This window comes from Abramis brama (genome assembly GCF_963993115.1).
Source record: "Abramis brama genome assembly, chromosome: 11".
NCBI classification, from domain to species: domain Eukaryota; kingdom Metazoa; phylum Chordata; class Actinopteri; order Cypriniformes; family Leuciscidae; genus Abramis; species Abramis brama.
Window position 1 is genome coordinate 16,412,683 of NC_139973.1, and position 14,886 is coordinate 16,427,568.

Here is a 14,886-nt window from a genome sequence, read left to right on the forward strand (position 1 = left end):
CCAAAACAATTCCCTGAATTCGTTTCCAGGGGACATGAATGGATGTGCGAAATCTGTTGTATTCTTTGAACTGTTTGAATTAAAAAGTAAATCTCACTTCAGCTATTTTTTAATATCAGGAAAACAGTTTCTGTTCCCTTAAATTGCAGATTCATCTTCCCCTGTACTGTATGATGCATTCATTTTCCTGGATAATTCACTCAGGAGGAAACAGAAGATAAATCTGTCTCATGTCTCATATATTGAATAACACAAGGTGGCAGTGTTACCTTCTTTTTTTATACATAAGAATTTGAAGAGGCATGCAATATGAAACCATTCATTAATATTTTTGAACAGTGGGATGCTAAATTGTTAAATTGTCAAATATACTTGAGTTATGAATGAATTGTAAATGATTGAATTACAGGTTCAAATAAACAAAAGTGTAAAAAGGAGCATGACCTTTTAAGTTGCTGTCCAGTTGGTTAACTACGCACACACGCGCGCACACACACACACACACACACACACACACACACACACACACACACACACACACACACACACACACACACACACACACACACACACACACACACAGACAGTGTCACTGACTCCGACATGTCCAGAGAGCTGTATTGCATGACTGAAATCTTTAACAGACACAAAGCAAAATTATCATGGACGGTCACAGCTTTTCCTGTTTTATTTACATTGGATGCAGTAACATGTACCCAACAACAGGGGGCAGATTCTTTTATATTTATGCACTTTTGGATGCTTTTATCCAAAGCAACCGCATTCAACATTCATATTTTGAGAATGAAAGTTTCATGCTCTTTCAGAGCTACAGGACCTTTTTTTAAAAAAAACAAAAAACAAATTAGCAGCTGATTTTTGATTAAATTATTTTTCCTCTTTTAATGTAAATGTTTTTGTATAATAAGATTTATTCATGCATATTTAAATGATACCATCTCTGTGTTTGTTGTGTTTTATATGTGTTGTAGTGTATGTGTGTATTCTGTTGGGGGTCCTGCTGTCTCTGTGTTTCTAGTGTTTGTCCTCTGCAGAGAAATAATTGGACTGTTCTCTCATGCCTGTTCTTTCATGTTTCAGATTGCTGTCTATCTGCTTCCAGCTTCTTTGACACTCTCCATCTCACTCTCTTTCATCTCTTTATTTAGCACCAAGAGACGCTGCTGATTGCTTCTCATGGACATTGACAAAGATGACTAAAGAACCTCTCACTGGATAGTTATTGAAATTGCATTGGTGAGGTAATATCATCCTTTTGTATATGTGTATGTGCACATATGTGTGTTACTATGTGTCATTGTGTTCCCTCTCATAATAGCCTGTTACTGATGTGCTATTTTTGTATAGCCTAGTACAGTATGCTGAGTTCTGAATGTTTTTGGTGCCACTTGCCATGAATACGGTACACTTTGGTGTCCCGTGACTTTTTTGAAAGCACTAGAGGTACAAATTGATAACATACATGAGAAGTACAACTGTCACGTCATGCCTGAGAGGTCATGAATTTATTGATATCCAACAATTCAAATCATACAATAATGTCAGAAAATAAACCTTCAATTAGTTATCTATTTAAAAATATTTTTAATTATGAACTCATTTTAATTTCAAAAAACAATATTTAGTCCAACAATTCACTCATTTTGAATAGGTGAGATTTTGTATAGTGCACTCATTCAATCCCATAATGCACCACAATGAAAAGTGTACAGGCAAAAGTGTCTCGTTAAATGGAATCATGTATGTGACAAAACCTCTCCAGTATCAGAGTCTGAATTCACACTATATTTTCAGTAGGGAATAGTGAATGAGGCGATAGAGGATGATTTCTGATACAGCTACACCGTGTTTATTGTTTTTGTATGCTTCCCTGAGCTTTCCTCCCTCATTTGAGTTATTTATGTCCGTGAAAGTAGGTGTGTGTTTACACACCTACCCAACCCTTTTACCTTTTCCCCACAAATATCCTTTGACAAATATTTTGTACCCGAGGCGAGTTTGGGAGGATGTTGACAGAAGTTGGTGGTTGGTTGTAGATGATTCAGGATTTGTTATGCAGTACAGAGATGAATTCAGAAGATGCCATGGATCATTTATTGAACATGTAGCATTTTTAATCACATTAAATTCTAACCTCATGTGTGCTGTATATACAGTACTTTCCTCTATTTTAGTTACACTACCGTTCAAAAGGTGTTTCTGTATTCATCAAAGAATCCTGAAAAAACTACACTCTTAAAAAAAAGGGGTTCCTCAAGGTTCTATAGAACCCTGGGGTTCCGTACTTGGCCAATAGAACCTTTTACCAAAAAAAAATATATATCACATTTTCCACTGAAATATTAAGCCGCACAACTGTTTTCAACTGTCATAATAATAATAATAATACATGTTTTTAAGCACCAAATCAGCATTTTAGAATGATTTCTAAATGATCATGTGACACTGAAGACTGGAGTAATGTCAGTAATTCAGCTTTGCCATCACAGGAATAAATGACATTTTAAAATATATTAATATAGAAAACATTATTTTAAGTAATTCATTTAAAAACTTTAAAAAGTCTTAAAAATATCAAAATGGAAAACAACGTGATTTTTAAAAACTCTATCTTTACCTAATAATATTGCACACAGAATTAACATGCCTTTAGTAAGGGTTGTTCCTGCTTATAAATCATGTGTTTGTCTGTATAACTCTCTCTCTCCCTGCACTGTTATGAGAGCAGCCAGTTTTCCTTGGCACTACTGACTAATGACAAGCTGAATAAAATCATGTTCCCTTACGAGAACGTTCTCTCGTACTGCGTTGCAAACGCTGTGGGAAAACTCCTTTTCTCGAGAATATTGAAGCCTTTATTTTAAAACGCATTGCTGCAGCATAAGCGAGAGCATCAGGCTCGCGCGAGCTAGCTGATAGGCTATGCTGCATGCAACTGCACAAACCAATGGCGAGAGAGCAGAGGCGCACGAACCAATCAGAGAGCTTGGCGCCCTGCCATACTCGAGCGCGCCAGATAGGGCGTGGCAGAAGAGTATAAATACAGAGAAATCTCGCCATAAAACAGATCTAATCTCCTTCAGCTTCGAGACTCACCTCTTCGCTGAAATCTCCAGAGAGAAGCCGCTCGTCGTTGAGAAGCCCTTCAGCGGAACAGCTTCAGGTTTTGGCAGATCATCCTCGCAGATCGCCGGCTGAGCGTTTCCCTGTGGCATCCGACGAGTATCCTTTTGCACTATCTAAAAGAGCATACCGCTGTTTTCACAGCGCGCGAACAGCTTTGTTTCAAATGTCTGTTTGCGAGTCCTGCGGGGTTTCCCTGCATGTGTCTGACAGACACACACTGTGCGCGGTCTGTCTCGGTCCTGAGCACACCGAGGCAGCGCTCACTAAAGGCGGCTGTCCACACTGCGACAGCATGACCATGGCGGTTCTCCGGTCACGTCTCGCCCTCGCTACTTCAGAGGGCGAACCCGCTTCACTTCCGTCTTCGGCGCCCCACGAGCCCCGTAGGAAGAAGCGACGAGATCAGAGGATCCCCGAAAGCGGTGAGGTTGAAGAGCTCACGCCGGGTCTCTCCCCGCGTGCTTCACCCGCCTCCCAATCCCCGGTTCTGTTCGTGAGAAGCGACCAACGCCCCTCTCTCGAAGCGGCGGGACTCGTTTCTTTTGGCGGATCGGCGGATGAGGATGACGCTGTTTCTGTGGCGGCATCCGAGAGCGAGGAATGGTCGGGCTCTGTGGACCCCGCCCCCTCTTCTCTGAGCGATCGTCCTGACACACGTGCGAACATCGACGCCGAACTTTTCCGTGTCATGTCTCGCGCTGTCGACGAACTAGGACTCAACTGGCTTTCCCCAGCTGAACCTGCAAGAGGCCGCCTCGACGAGTGGTACCTGCCGGGCCGCCAACAGGCCCCCCGTCAGCGCGCCGCTCCTTTTCTGCCGGAGGTCCACGAGGAGCTCACTAAAAGCTGGCGCGCGCCCTTTTCAGCGCGAACGCGCACTTCCGCTTCTCACACCCTCTCCTCTGTCGACGGCGCTGAAGAGAAGGGCTACGTGTCTCTTCCCCCCATCGAAGAAGCGGTCGCCGTCCATTTATGTCCTCCCACTGCAGGCAGTTGGAGGTCTAAGATGACGCTGCCGTCTAAGCCCTGCAGGGCCACTTCAGCTTTGGCCGCCCGTGCCTACGCCACCGCTGGCCAAGCTGCCTCGGGGATTCACGCCATGGCCACACTTCAGGCGTTCCAGGCCAAACTCCTCCGCTCCATGGATGAGTCAGGCCCTTTCCCGGACACCCTGAAAGACCTCCGTAGCGCTTCAGACTTGGCGCTTCGGGCCACGAAGACCACCGCTCAAGCTCTCGGCCGCAGCATGGCCAGTTTGATTGTGCTTGAGCGCCACCTGTGGCTTAACTTGACGGAGATCAAGGACGCAGATAGAACCGCCTTCTTAGACTCTCCGATCTCCACATCTGGTCTCTTCGGCCCATCTGTCAGCGGCTTCGCGGAGCGCTTCACCGAAGCACAGAAGGCTTCTAGTGCTATGAAGCACTTTCTCCCCAAACGCTCCAGCTCGGCTTCACGGCGTCCCAAGAGCGCGCCGCGGCCAGAGAAGTCAGTTCCTCAGGTTCATCAGCCCCGCCCAGCGGCTGAGACCGGTCAGCGCTTAAAGCCAGCGAAACGTTACCCTTTCCCTAAGCGCCAGGGACCCAGACCGAAGCTCACGCTCGACCTCGAGCCGAAGAAGCCGTCCTAACCGGCAGAAAGAGGGGTTCATGTCCCGCCGCGGCCGGACCAGCCCCGAAGATCGCTCGAACACTGCTCACAGCCCCCTCTTCAGTTCAGGCGGCTGGAGTAGTTTTAAATGCAGAAATAGGGCCTGCTATCTGTCATGCACCTCTGCACACAAACGCTGTTTTAACAGCGACCCACAAAAAGCACAAATCGAGCAAAATTTCACTTTCATGTCTAGTCGAGCCCCCGTCTCCGGGCGCTCAGTCTTCAGATATGATCATACCTCTGGTTCATCGGGCTCTGGCATGGCAGGCCATACCCGGAGTCTCAGAGTGGGTAATGAACATCATAAAGCGCGGTTACTCGCTTCAGTTCTCCCGCAGACCACCACGCTTTCGAGCGGTTATTCAAACTTCAGTAAGGAGCACACTAGTTCATGTCCTCCGCACCGAAGTACAGGGTCTGCTGGCAAAGGGGGCTATCGAGAGAGTTCCCGCTGCACTAAGCGAGTCAGGGTTTTACAGCCGTTACTTCCTCGTTCCGAAGAAGGACGGCGGCTTAAGACCCATTTTAGATCTCAGGCATCTGAACAAAGCCCTCATGACACGGCCGTTCAGAATGCTTACAACCAAACACATCCTGGCGCAAATTCGCCCAGGCGATTGGTTCTTTTCAGTGGATCTAAAAGACGCGTACTTTCACATCCAAGTGAACCCCCACCACAGGCCATTCTTGAGATTCGCCTTCGAGGGGCAGACATACCAGTACACAGTTCTACCTTTTGGACTGGCACTGGCACCTCGTACGTTCACGAAATGCATGGATGCAGCTCTCTCCCCCCTGAGACAGCGGGGAATGCGCATCCTGAACTACCTCGACGACTGGCTCATTTTGACTCAGTCAGAGGCGGAGTCCAATACTCACAAAGCCTGGCTTCTCAGTCATTTAGAATGCCTGGGGCTCAGGGTGAACTTCTCCAAGAGTATTCTGTCCCCCAGTCAGCGTATCACGTTCCTGGGAACAGTTCTAGACTCCGTACTTATGAGAGCGTGGCCCACTTCTACCCGCGCTCTCTCAATCCAACAGCTCGCCGCGTCGTTCACGAAGGGCACTCATGTACCCCTTCGAACGTATCAGAGGATTTTGGGCCTTATGGCTTCGGCAGCTTCAGTACTCCAACTAGGTCTACTGCGCATGCGTCCTCTTCAGCTGTGGCTAGCACCTCGGGTACCCCCTCACGCTTGGCGTACAGGTATCCTGAACATCAGGGTGGACCAGCATTGCATTCTAGCACTGGCCCCTTGGATGAACGCCAGCTGGTATCAGCAGGGCGTGAGCATGGGAGTGGTCTCAGAAAGGAGGGTCATTTCGACAGATGCCTCCAACTCAGGTTGGGGAGCCCTGTACGAGGGCAGGCCTGCCTCCGGCCTCTGGTCGAGCTCGGAGAAACGCCTACACATAAACTGCCTCGAGATGAGAGCAGTTTTTCTGGCCCTAAAAACCTTCCTTCCACACCTGGCAGGACACCATATCTTGGTCCGGACGGACAACATGTCAGTGGTGTCCTACATAAATCGCCAGGGCGGTCTCAGATCCCGCAATCTGCTCGCCATAGCTACCCAGCTGCTACTTTGGGCTCAGACCAATCTGCGCTCGCTCAGAGCAGCTCACGTGCCGGGCACGTTGAATACAGGAGCAGACATGCTCTCTCGGGGCAACGTTCCCCCAGAGGAATGGTCTCTCCACCCCCAGACAGTTCTCCTATTATGGGAAATCTTCGGACAGGCAGAGGTAGACCTCTTTGCCTCAGAAGACAACTGTCACTGCCCAATCTTCTTTTCGAAGAAAAAGGACGCGCTGGCCCACGACTGGCCCAATCGTCCCCTTTACGCGTTTCCTCCGGTCTCGATGCTGCCTCAGGTCATCGAACGGATCAGGAACACGGGGTGTGCGATCCTCTTGATAGCTCCTCTCTGGCGGTCCCAATCTTGGTTCCCAGAGCTGATGCAGCTGTCAGTTTCAGACCCTTGGCCAATTCCTCTGAGGAGCGACTTATTGGCTCAAGCGAACAGAAGGATATGGCACCCCCGTCCCGACTTGTGGGCCCTTCATGCCTGGCCGCTCAACGGCTACCCCAGGACCTCCCAGAGGGCGTCCTGAATACTATTCTGGAGGCTAGAGCTCCGTCTACTAGACGTCTCTACCACCTTAAATGGTCAGTGTTTTCCAGCTGGTGTCAGGCTCGAAACCCCGATCCTCACTCTTGTGAAGTACCGTTGGTTCTTTCCTTTCTCCAGGAGCTGTTGGACGCGGGACGTTCCCCGTCCACACTCAAAGTGTACGTGGCAGCCATCGCGGCTTTTCACGTTTTGGTGGCTGGCTCTTCTCTGGGAAAATGCGACCTTATTGTTCGCTTCCTTAAAGGAGCCAGGAGGCTCAACCCGCCTCGGCCTCCCTCAGTGCCGGCCTGGGATCTTTCTCTGGTTCTACGGGCCCTCAAGGGACCCCCCTTTGAACCCTTGGGGTCCACGGACCTAAAGTCCCTTTCCCTGAAAACTGCTCTGTTACTGGCACTGGCGTCAGTCAAAAGAGTAGGGGACTTACATGCGCTTTCCATAAGCGCTTCCTGTCTTGAGTTTGGCCCCAACGACTCTAAAGTCCTTTTGAAGCCAAAACACGGTTACGTGCCTAAGGTGCTCTCTACTCCGTTCAGAGCGCAGGTAATTTCGCTGTCGGCCCTCCCAGTTTCGGGAGAAGACAGTGATGCTCATACGCTCTGCCCTGTTAGAGCGTTGAGATTATACTTGGAGCGTTCGGCCTCGTTTAGGCAGTCCGAACAGCTCTTTGTCTGTTTCGGGGGCCGAACCAAAGGGTTGCCGGTCACGAAACTCACGCTATCCAGATGGATAGTTGATGCTATTGCTTTAGCATACACCTCACTGGGCCTTCCTTGCCCCATGGGTGTCAGAGCTCACTCCACGAGAGGCATCGCCTCCTCGTGGGCTTGGACTAGTGGTGTCTCTATTGAAGACATTTGTGCGGCGGCAGGCTGGTCAGCTCCGTCCACATTTGCGAGATTTTATAACTTAGAGGTCCCTGCTTTACAAGCACGGGTTCTCTCAATCTAACCTCGGCTCTCCGATCCGGGTTAAATTTCTAAGTTGTATGGGAACTTTACATGGGCTGGCCCCTTTCGCCCTAGCCTATGTACACACCAAGTATCTTTAGACCCGATGTTCTGGTCTGTGGTATTCTGGCTACTTTCTATCCCGGAAATTCCTGGATTAGAGTAGCCACGAGACTTAGCACGGCGTTTTAAAAAGTGTTCCCACAGCGTTTGCAACGCAGTACGAGAGAACGTTCTCGTAAGGGAACGTACTTGGTTACTTACGTAACCTCGGTTCCCTTAGAGATAAGGGAACGAGTACTGCGTTGCCCTGCCGTGCTATCCTCGAACATCAGGTATTTTCGTTCAGTCGATTAGACCTGTTTTATGGCGAGATTTCTCTGTATTTATACTCTTCTGCCACGCCCTATCTGGCGCGCTCGAGTATGGCAGGGCGCCAAGCTCTCTGATTGGTTCGTGCGCCTCTGCTCTCTCGCCATTGGTTCGTGCAGTTGCATGCAGCATAGCCTATCAGCTAGCTCGCGCGAGCCTGATGCTCTCGCTTATGCTGCAGCAATGCGTTTTAAAATAAAGGCTTCAATATTCTCGAGAAAAGGAGTTTTCCCACAGCGTTTGCAACGCAGTACTCGTTCCCTTATCTCTAAGGGAACCGAGGTTACGTAAGTAACCAAGTACGTTATTTTAGTTTGTACAATTAGTTTGTACTTTATTTAGCATCTTGTAAATACACAGACACAAACACTTGTGCACCTGCACACTGGAAGGATAAGATCTGGTCCACTGGGAGGTGAAGGGGGTTATAGAGGTGGGGTAAAATCGGGTAAAATGGATGGAGTGGGGGAGGGGACATATTCGCAGGCAGCATCTGCTATAATAGGGTGGTTTGAGTCTGGGTGGGTTTTGTATTAGGGTAGACTGTGTTGATTAGAAATAATACTTACTGACTAAGGATTTGACCACATTTTCAGGATTCTGAAACTGAAAATTGTGTCTTTGTCAATGTCTGGATCACTACTGAACTTATACTCTCAACTTTTTTCAAATAAATCATTTTTTAAACATAAATAATTGGAAATGTATGGCCTACAGGCAGGTAGACTACAGACAGAGGGCGCTAGAGACAGACAGCGATAAGGGGAAGAGACGCTCACATGGACCAGAGCATGACTTAGGTGAACAGAAGCTTGAGAATGAAACAGTGTCTCATGTCTTATCCAAGCCTGGCTGAAAATAAAAAGAGTGTGTCAGGGTTAAAAGTAGCCACACAATACACTCATATTTGTATTATTATTATTCTTAAGGAGAGATATCCAGTTTAAAACAACAACATAATGCTGATAAAACATTTATACGTGTGTATAATTTATTTTCATCAGCTTGCCATTTCTGTTTGTCTTGTATATATTTCAAATAAATTATGTTCTTTTAAACTTTCTGTTCATCAAAGAATTTAGGGTAAAAAAACATATGGCTTTCACAAAAATATTAGGCAGCACAATGGTTTACAACTGTGATAATAATAATAATTGTTTCTTGATCACCAAATCATCTTATTAGAATGATTTTGAAGGTTTGCGTGACACTGAAGACTGGAGTAATGATACTAAAAATTCAGTTGTACCATTACAGGTATAAATAGAATTTTGAATAGTTTTAAAAAAACAGTTTTTAGTTGTATTAATATTTCACAATATTACACTTACTGTATTTTTCATTAGATAAACACTGAGCATAAGAGACTTCTTCCAAATTTTTTAAATGGTAGTGTGTTTAATTTTAATTTTACATTTACATTTTTATTTTTTAACATGTATTGTTTTAATTAGTTAACATAAGTTCCTCACAAAGTTATCCGCCCCTTTTTTTATTTTTCTCAAAACTGCAGCTGATGCTTTTGGGATAGAAAAAGCATTTTGTCAGGCCACCAAACCTTTTTTGTTGTTGTTGTCTTTTCATTAGTAATCCAAAGGGGGAGACCCACCTCCTCATATAAAATGAATCACCAGCCCTCACACAAACACACAGCCTCTCTCTCTCTCTCTCCTCCCCTGCTCCTCTGTCACAAGTCAGTGTATTGAGTGCAGGCTCCTCCCTCCATGGGGCAGCTACTGTTTTCTGTCAGATGCAATGTCACATTGATTGATTTGTCACAGAGAGGCAGGCACGGCCCGCCAGCTGAGCCTCAACGTGTAACCGTATCTCCGTCTGTGTGTGTTTAACATGGACAGTTTCCTGTATTTAGCTTTGTGGCACCCAACGCGCCATTAATCCAGTTCCTTTCTGTTTTGGCAGGAGCGGCATGCTGCACCATAACAAGGTAAGCTGTGTGCATGTGTGTGTGTGCTTGTGTGTGTCTGCATGTGAATTCCCAGCGAGGACACTGACAGAAGCGCTGAACCACTCGCCATGTGACATGCAGCAGTGCACATGGGATTGGCTGAGCTGAGTGATGACCTCAGCAAGCCTCCCTCCCCGCAGCTCTCTCTCTCTCTCTCTCTCTCTCTCTCTCTCTCTCTCTCCCCCCATCCCTCCCTCCCTCCTTCCTTCTCTCTCTGTCTCTCTCCACTCTGCTTTTTTTCCTGCCCCCTTTTGAGCATCCTTTGGTAATCGCGTAGACCACAGCCGCAGTGACTAGGAGCAGCATCCATGGCCTAAACGCGGAGCACTAAAACATCCGACGGCCCGTCGTACGAGGGACACGGGGACTTTAAACCCAAGGGTTTTGGAGGCTGGAAGTGTGCTCTGTTTTTTTTTACATCTCTCCATCTGGTAACCAGGGGCTTCTCTCCTCCCCTCCTCCCGTTTCAGGCTCCTTGGAGATAGAGGAATGCAAATCTGCAATCATGATGGAAGGTGAGGGCTTGGTCTATTTTTATCTTATTGCCTCCTTTTTGCCTCTCGTTGCGTGTACGGCCCGGCGCGTGATTGCTTTAAATGCCATAAGCTGTCCGGCTATTTTGAGTGGCTTGACATTCCGGTAACTCAATATAGATCTGAAGGTGCTGGATATCTCAAACATAGACACACATCAACACACACACATATAAATGTATCTCATATGTACACACGCACGCTTATGCACTCTAATGTACAATAGCAGGCATATATGCTGTTTTTTTTTCTTTGTGCTTTTGCCTCACCCCCCTTTAGATGGCTTGTCTTTGTAAAGGATTATTTGGATTTTGCAGTTACGGCTTATGTGCCCAGCTGGCCGCCTCAGAATTCTCTTTGTATATGGAGTTCTCACACACATACACATACACATTATACTGTAACGCAGCACTCATTTTTAATCATGTTTCCGCTCAAGGCCATTTCTTTAAAGGGAGGTGTTCATGTGTGCAGTTCAGTGTGCGCATGTGAACGCCGCTGTCAGCTGTGTTTTGGAGGGAGAAACTGGTTTGTTTCACATGCGTGATGGAGGTTTTTATGTAACTGTCGGCCTGACGAGAACATATCATTTATTTATAACACTGGATCAGATAAACTCAGTATCATGTCACCTGCTCCCAAACACTGTTATTTTTCCGTTTGCGTGAACGGTTGGTGCACAAACATGCTGGATCAAATCTAATTGTTGAAATATGATGAATAGTGATAAATTAAGGGGATTTAATCCTAATTTGTTTGTATAATTTACCTTGAATGGCACATATGTGTGTCATCCACCCCTGGTATATGGATTACAAGCATGTGTTATGCAATTTATTGAGGCATGTGAAACATCAGAACAAACCATTTGCTACTTCCTCATTCAGTGTGAATGACATATTAGGTGTTTTAATACACATTATATTTAAGCAAAATACTGTATTATTCGGGTCTCAAATGTCCCTGCAAGGATGCTAAAAACACTAATATTGTGAGGAAACTCCTAAATAATAAATAAAGTCTTCTCAAAAAGCTATAACTGCAGAATCATTTCTGTGACTGTTAGATTTAGGGGTAGGAGATGATTTGCTCAGTATAAAAGCTTTATGCCTGTCAAGGTCCCCATCTCGATAGAAAACCAAACTTGTGCAAGTGACAGATCTCAGGGCTTTAGGTGTTAGGTAACGCTAAGGCAAAAAGTGACAGCGACAATCACTGTAGCCTCAAATAGCTGTGACATAAAGGTGAATCTCTAAGTGTGGCTAGCACAGGCTTAGTGGGGTTAGCCATGCCTGGATTACCTGAAGGTGTAAAATAGGAAGGTAATCTACTTCACACACAGTGTTTTCAAAATTATTCTTCAACTCCCAAGCTTTTTTTTTTTTTACCTCTAATCATGTCTGATTGAAGTTGACAAATCCACCTTGATGAATTGCGAAAAAATGTAGTTTTAGTAAGCTAATATGCAAGACTGGGCTACTAAGATGCTCGTCTCTGAGGATGAGAAGAGTGGAAAGGCTTTCTTGGATAGTTTGAGTCAAAGATCAGGTATCAGGTGTTTGTTCACAATGCACTTAAAATGAGTTATTTCTTTTGCATATTCCCTTTCATTTAGTTAATTCACTGTGCAACTTGTTATATTACAGGGATATTTTGAAAGAATTATTAAACCTCTAATTGGTTCCTCGCGTAAAAGTCCACGGTTTTCCTCTCATCTCTGCCCCAGACTTCCCAAATCTTCTCGTCATTGAAAATGAATGTCAGCTATATGGATCCCAAAAACAGGATATTTTAAATACTTGATTATTACAAAAGCATGGCAGAATCTGACAGTCTTGATGTTTCTTACCTCATGACTCCAGAGATATTATAAGAAGTTCATAATAAAATGAAAACTTTTGCTTTATCATATCTTCACGATGCAGCTAGTGTTGCTTTTTCTGCTAACTCAATGGCATGCAGTGCAGTCTAAATGTCCTCATGCACATTAAGTGCATGTGTGCTGTATATTGTAACCATATTTTCGATCGTTAAATGTTCTTGCTCATTATTTCTATGGTTCCTTAATAAACAACAATTATCCCGTGTCATTACCCATTATGTGACTTCTCTGCTCAGCTGACACCAATTGTTAGTGACCCTGGAAATGTCTGGGTGGGGTTAGACTAAGTTTTTTAATACAAGGGCTGCCATATAGACTGCTTTAAATAGTACCAGTGGTAGTGATAGTATTTCCTGTACAGCAGAGGTTTGGCTCCACCCAACCCCATGTCAGGGATACGAGAATGGATTTTCACAGAATTCCTCCATGGTGATAAGATTAACCTTGTGGAAAATAAATAGATTGTAAAGAGCTGCACACAATACTTTTATATTATAATATTTTAATACATTTTTACTAGTTTTGAAGCAGTAAAACCAATATTATTTATAAGGTAGATCTATGCGGGAAATATTACATGTAATTGTGTAATGAATAATGTTTTTTCCTCCCAGTTTATTTTTTATTGCCATCTTGATTTGCATTTATGATACCAAAATATGTTGCAGGATTGCAGCTATTCCAGTTGGTAAGACAGCATAAGACAATGCATCATATTGTGTAAAATGGTAAAATAGTTTCCTGTAGTCTATTAGAGTATTAACTATAGGGGGGTTTGTCTGTGTGCCATGGTAGAGTCGTAAAATAATAATTCCATTATGTCTTCTTGCTCTACTTTTAATGAATATATGAAATTGAGTAAAGACTAGCTTGAGTGCTTATTTGTTACTTTGTGTAGGAGGCTTACAGAATGATGCTGGGAGTAATGACAGAAATGTACATAGTCTTTCTTAATGTAACTTGTCATTATTTTGTTTCTGTAATATAAAGCAAATTCATCAGCCAATTCAACAAACATAAAGCATGATATGTACTGATGTAATACTTTACAACCCTGATGAGTGGATATGAAGCATGGCCAATTTGAAGAATTACAGAATAAAAAAGGACTGTAGTGTGTCTGTTAAACTTGCAATATAGCCAGAAGACTTTGAGTCACTTTCTGCCTGTTGATCATTAGGGGGTGTGTCTAATTCAGTAACTATTGTTCAGTAACAAGTTGCTTCCAGTTGCTTCTACATCTATATAATATAATATAATATAATATAATATAATATAATATAATATAATATAATATAATATAATATAATCAGAGACCAAGCACTAGTGACAAAAATGACATCTTTGCAAGATGTAACACAGCAGAAGAGGAAGTGCACACAGACAGCATGAAAGGGCTGTCACTGGACGGCGGCGAGACAGAGGCCGGCTCTGGTTGTTTTGGCAGTAACTGGAGTTGAGCGTGAGCAGTATTTCCCAGCAGGCTAAAGAAAACAGTGCCTTGGCATCTGCCCAAAGTGGAAGAAGATTTTTTCACTGTCCCATAATGTCAGGAGCATCCCAATCTTATTAGACAGTACTTCAATAATGCATATAAAGCATAGACATTTTTTCACTGTCCTATAATGTCAGGAGCATCCCAATCTTATTAGACAGTACTTCAATAATGCATATAAATCATAGACATGGGTCCACACATGGAGAAGGTGCAAGGAAATAAGTGTAGTGCTTAACTAGTTTTGCTTCAGGACATAGTGTATATATATATATATATATATACATATATTATTTTGAAATGTACCTTGTACTGGATAGGCCCAGAATGTGGAAGAATTATTAATGTGACAGGCTAAATAGAAAATAGACATCTTTGAGAACATTAAATATGCATGCACTTTGTATGATTTTTTTGCAGTGCCTGTGTCTGTCTGCACATCAAAAGAGCCACTAGGCTTTCAGTTCACTGTGATAACACTCTCCCCGCCCCCTACTACAGAAACACTCCATGCTTTGAAGAATGAGAGCCTTTGTTCAATGGCAACAATAGATTGGTCAAAGAACTAAGATGAACTTTTAATCATGCAAAATAAGGAATTAAGCTGGACTGAATGAGTATATCCATATACATATGGAAATGCATTTTTTTTTAAGTACTTAGTGCGTACAGTGTAGAAATACAGTTACAGAATGCCATATTGAATGGTGGTTTGAAATTGTGCATTAAGTCGACAGAGGTGTGTTACTTTTTATT

General features: G+C 44.2%; 1 protein-coding gene across 22 annotated transcripts in view; it reads left to right on the plus strand.

The window, feature by feature from the left end:
- Window positions 1-10,014: 10,014 nt before the first annotated feature.
- Window positions 10,015-14,886, plus strand: part of sgip1a (SH3GL interacting endocytic adaptor 1a) — a 60,992-nt gene continuing 56,120 nt past the window's right edge. For 17 of the 22 annotated variants that reach the window (XM_084128932.1, XM_084128936.1, XM_084128944.1 and 14 more), the window contains exon 1: window positions 10,443-10,735. In XM_084128932.1, coding sequence (XP_083985058.1) covers window positions 10,726-10,735 — 10 coding nt within the window. In that variant the 5' untranslated portion in view covers window positions 10,443-10,725. Of the gene's footprint in view, window positions 10,200-10,441; window positions 10,736-14,886 lie in introns of those variants that run through there. The other 5 variants (XM_084128923.1, XM_084128938.1, XM_084128925.1 and 2 more) reach the window with 2 other exon arrangements.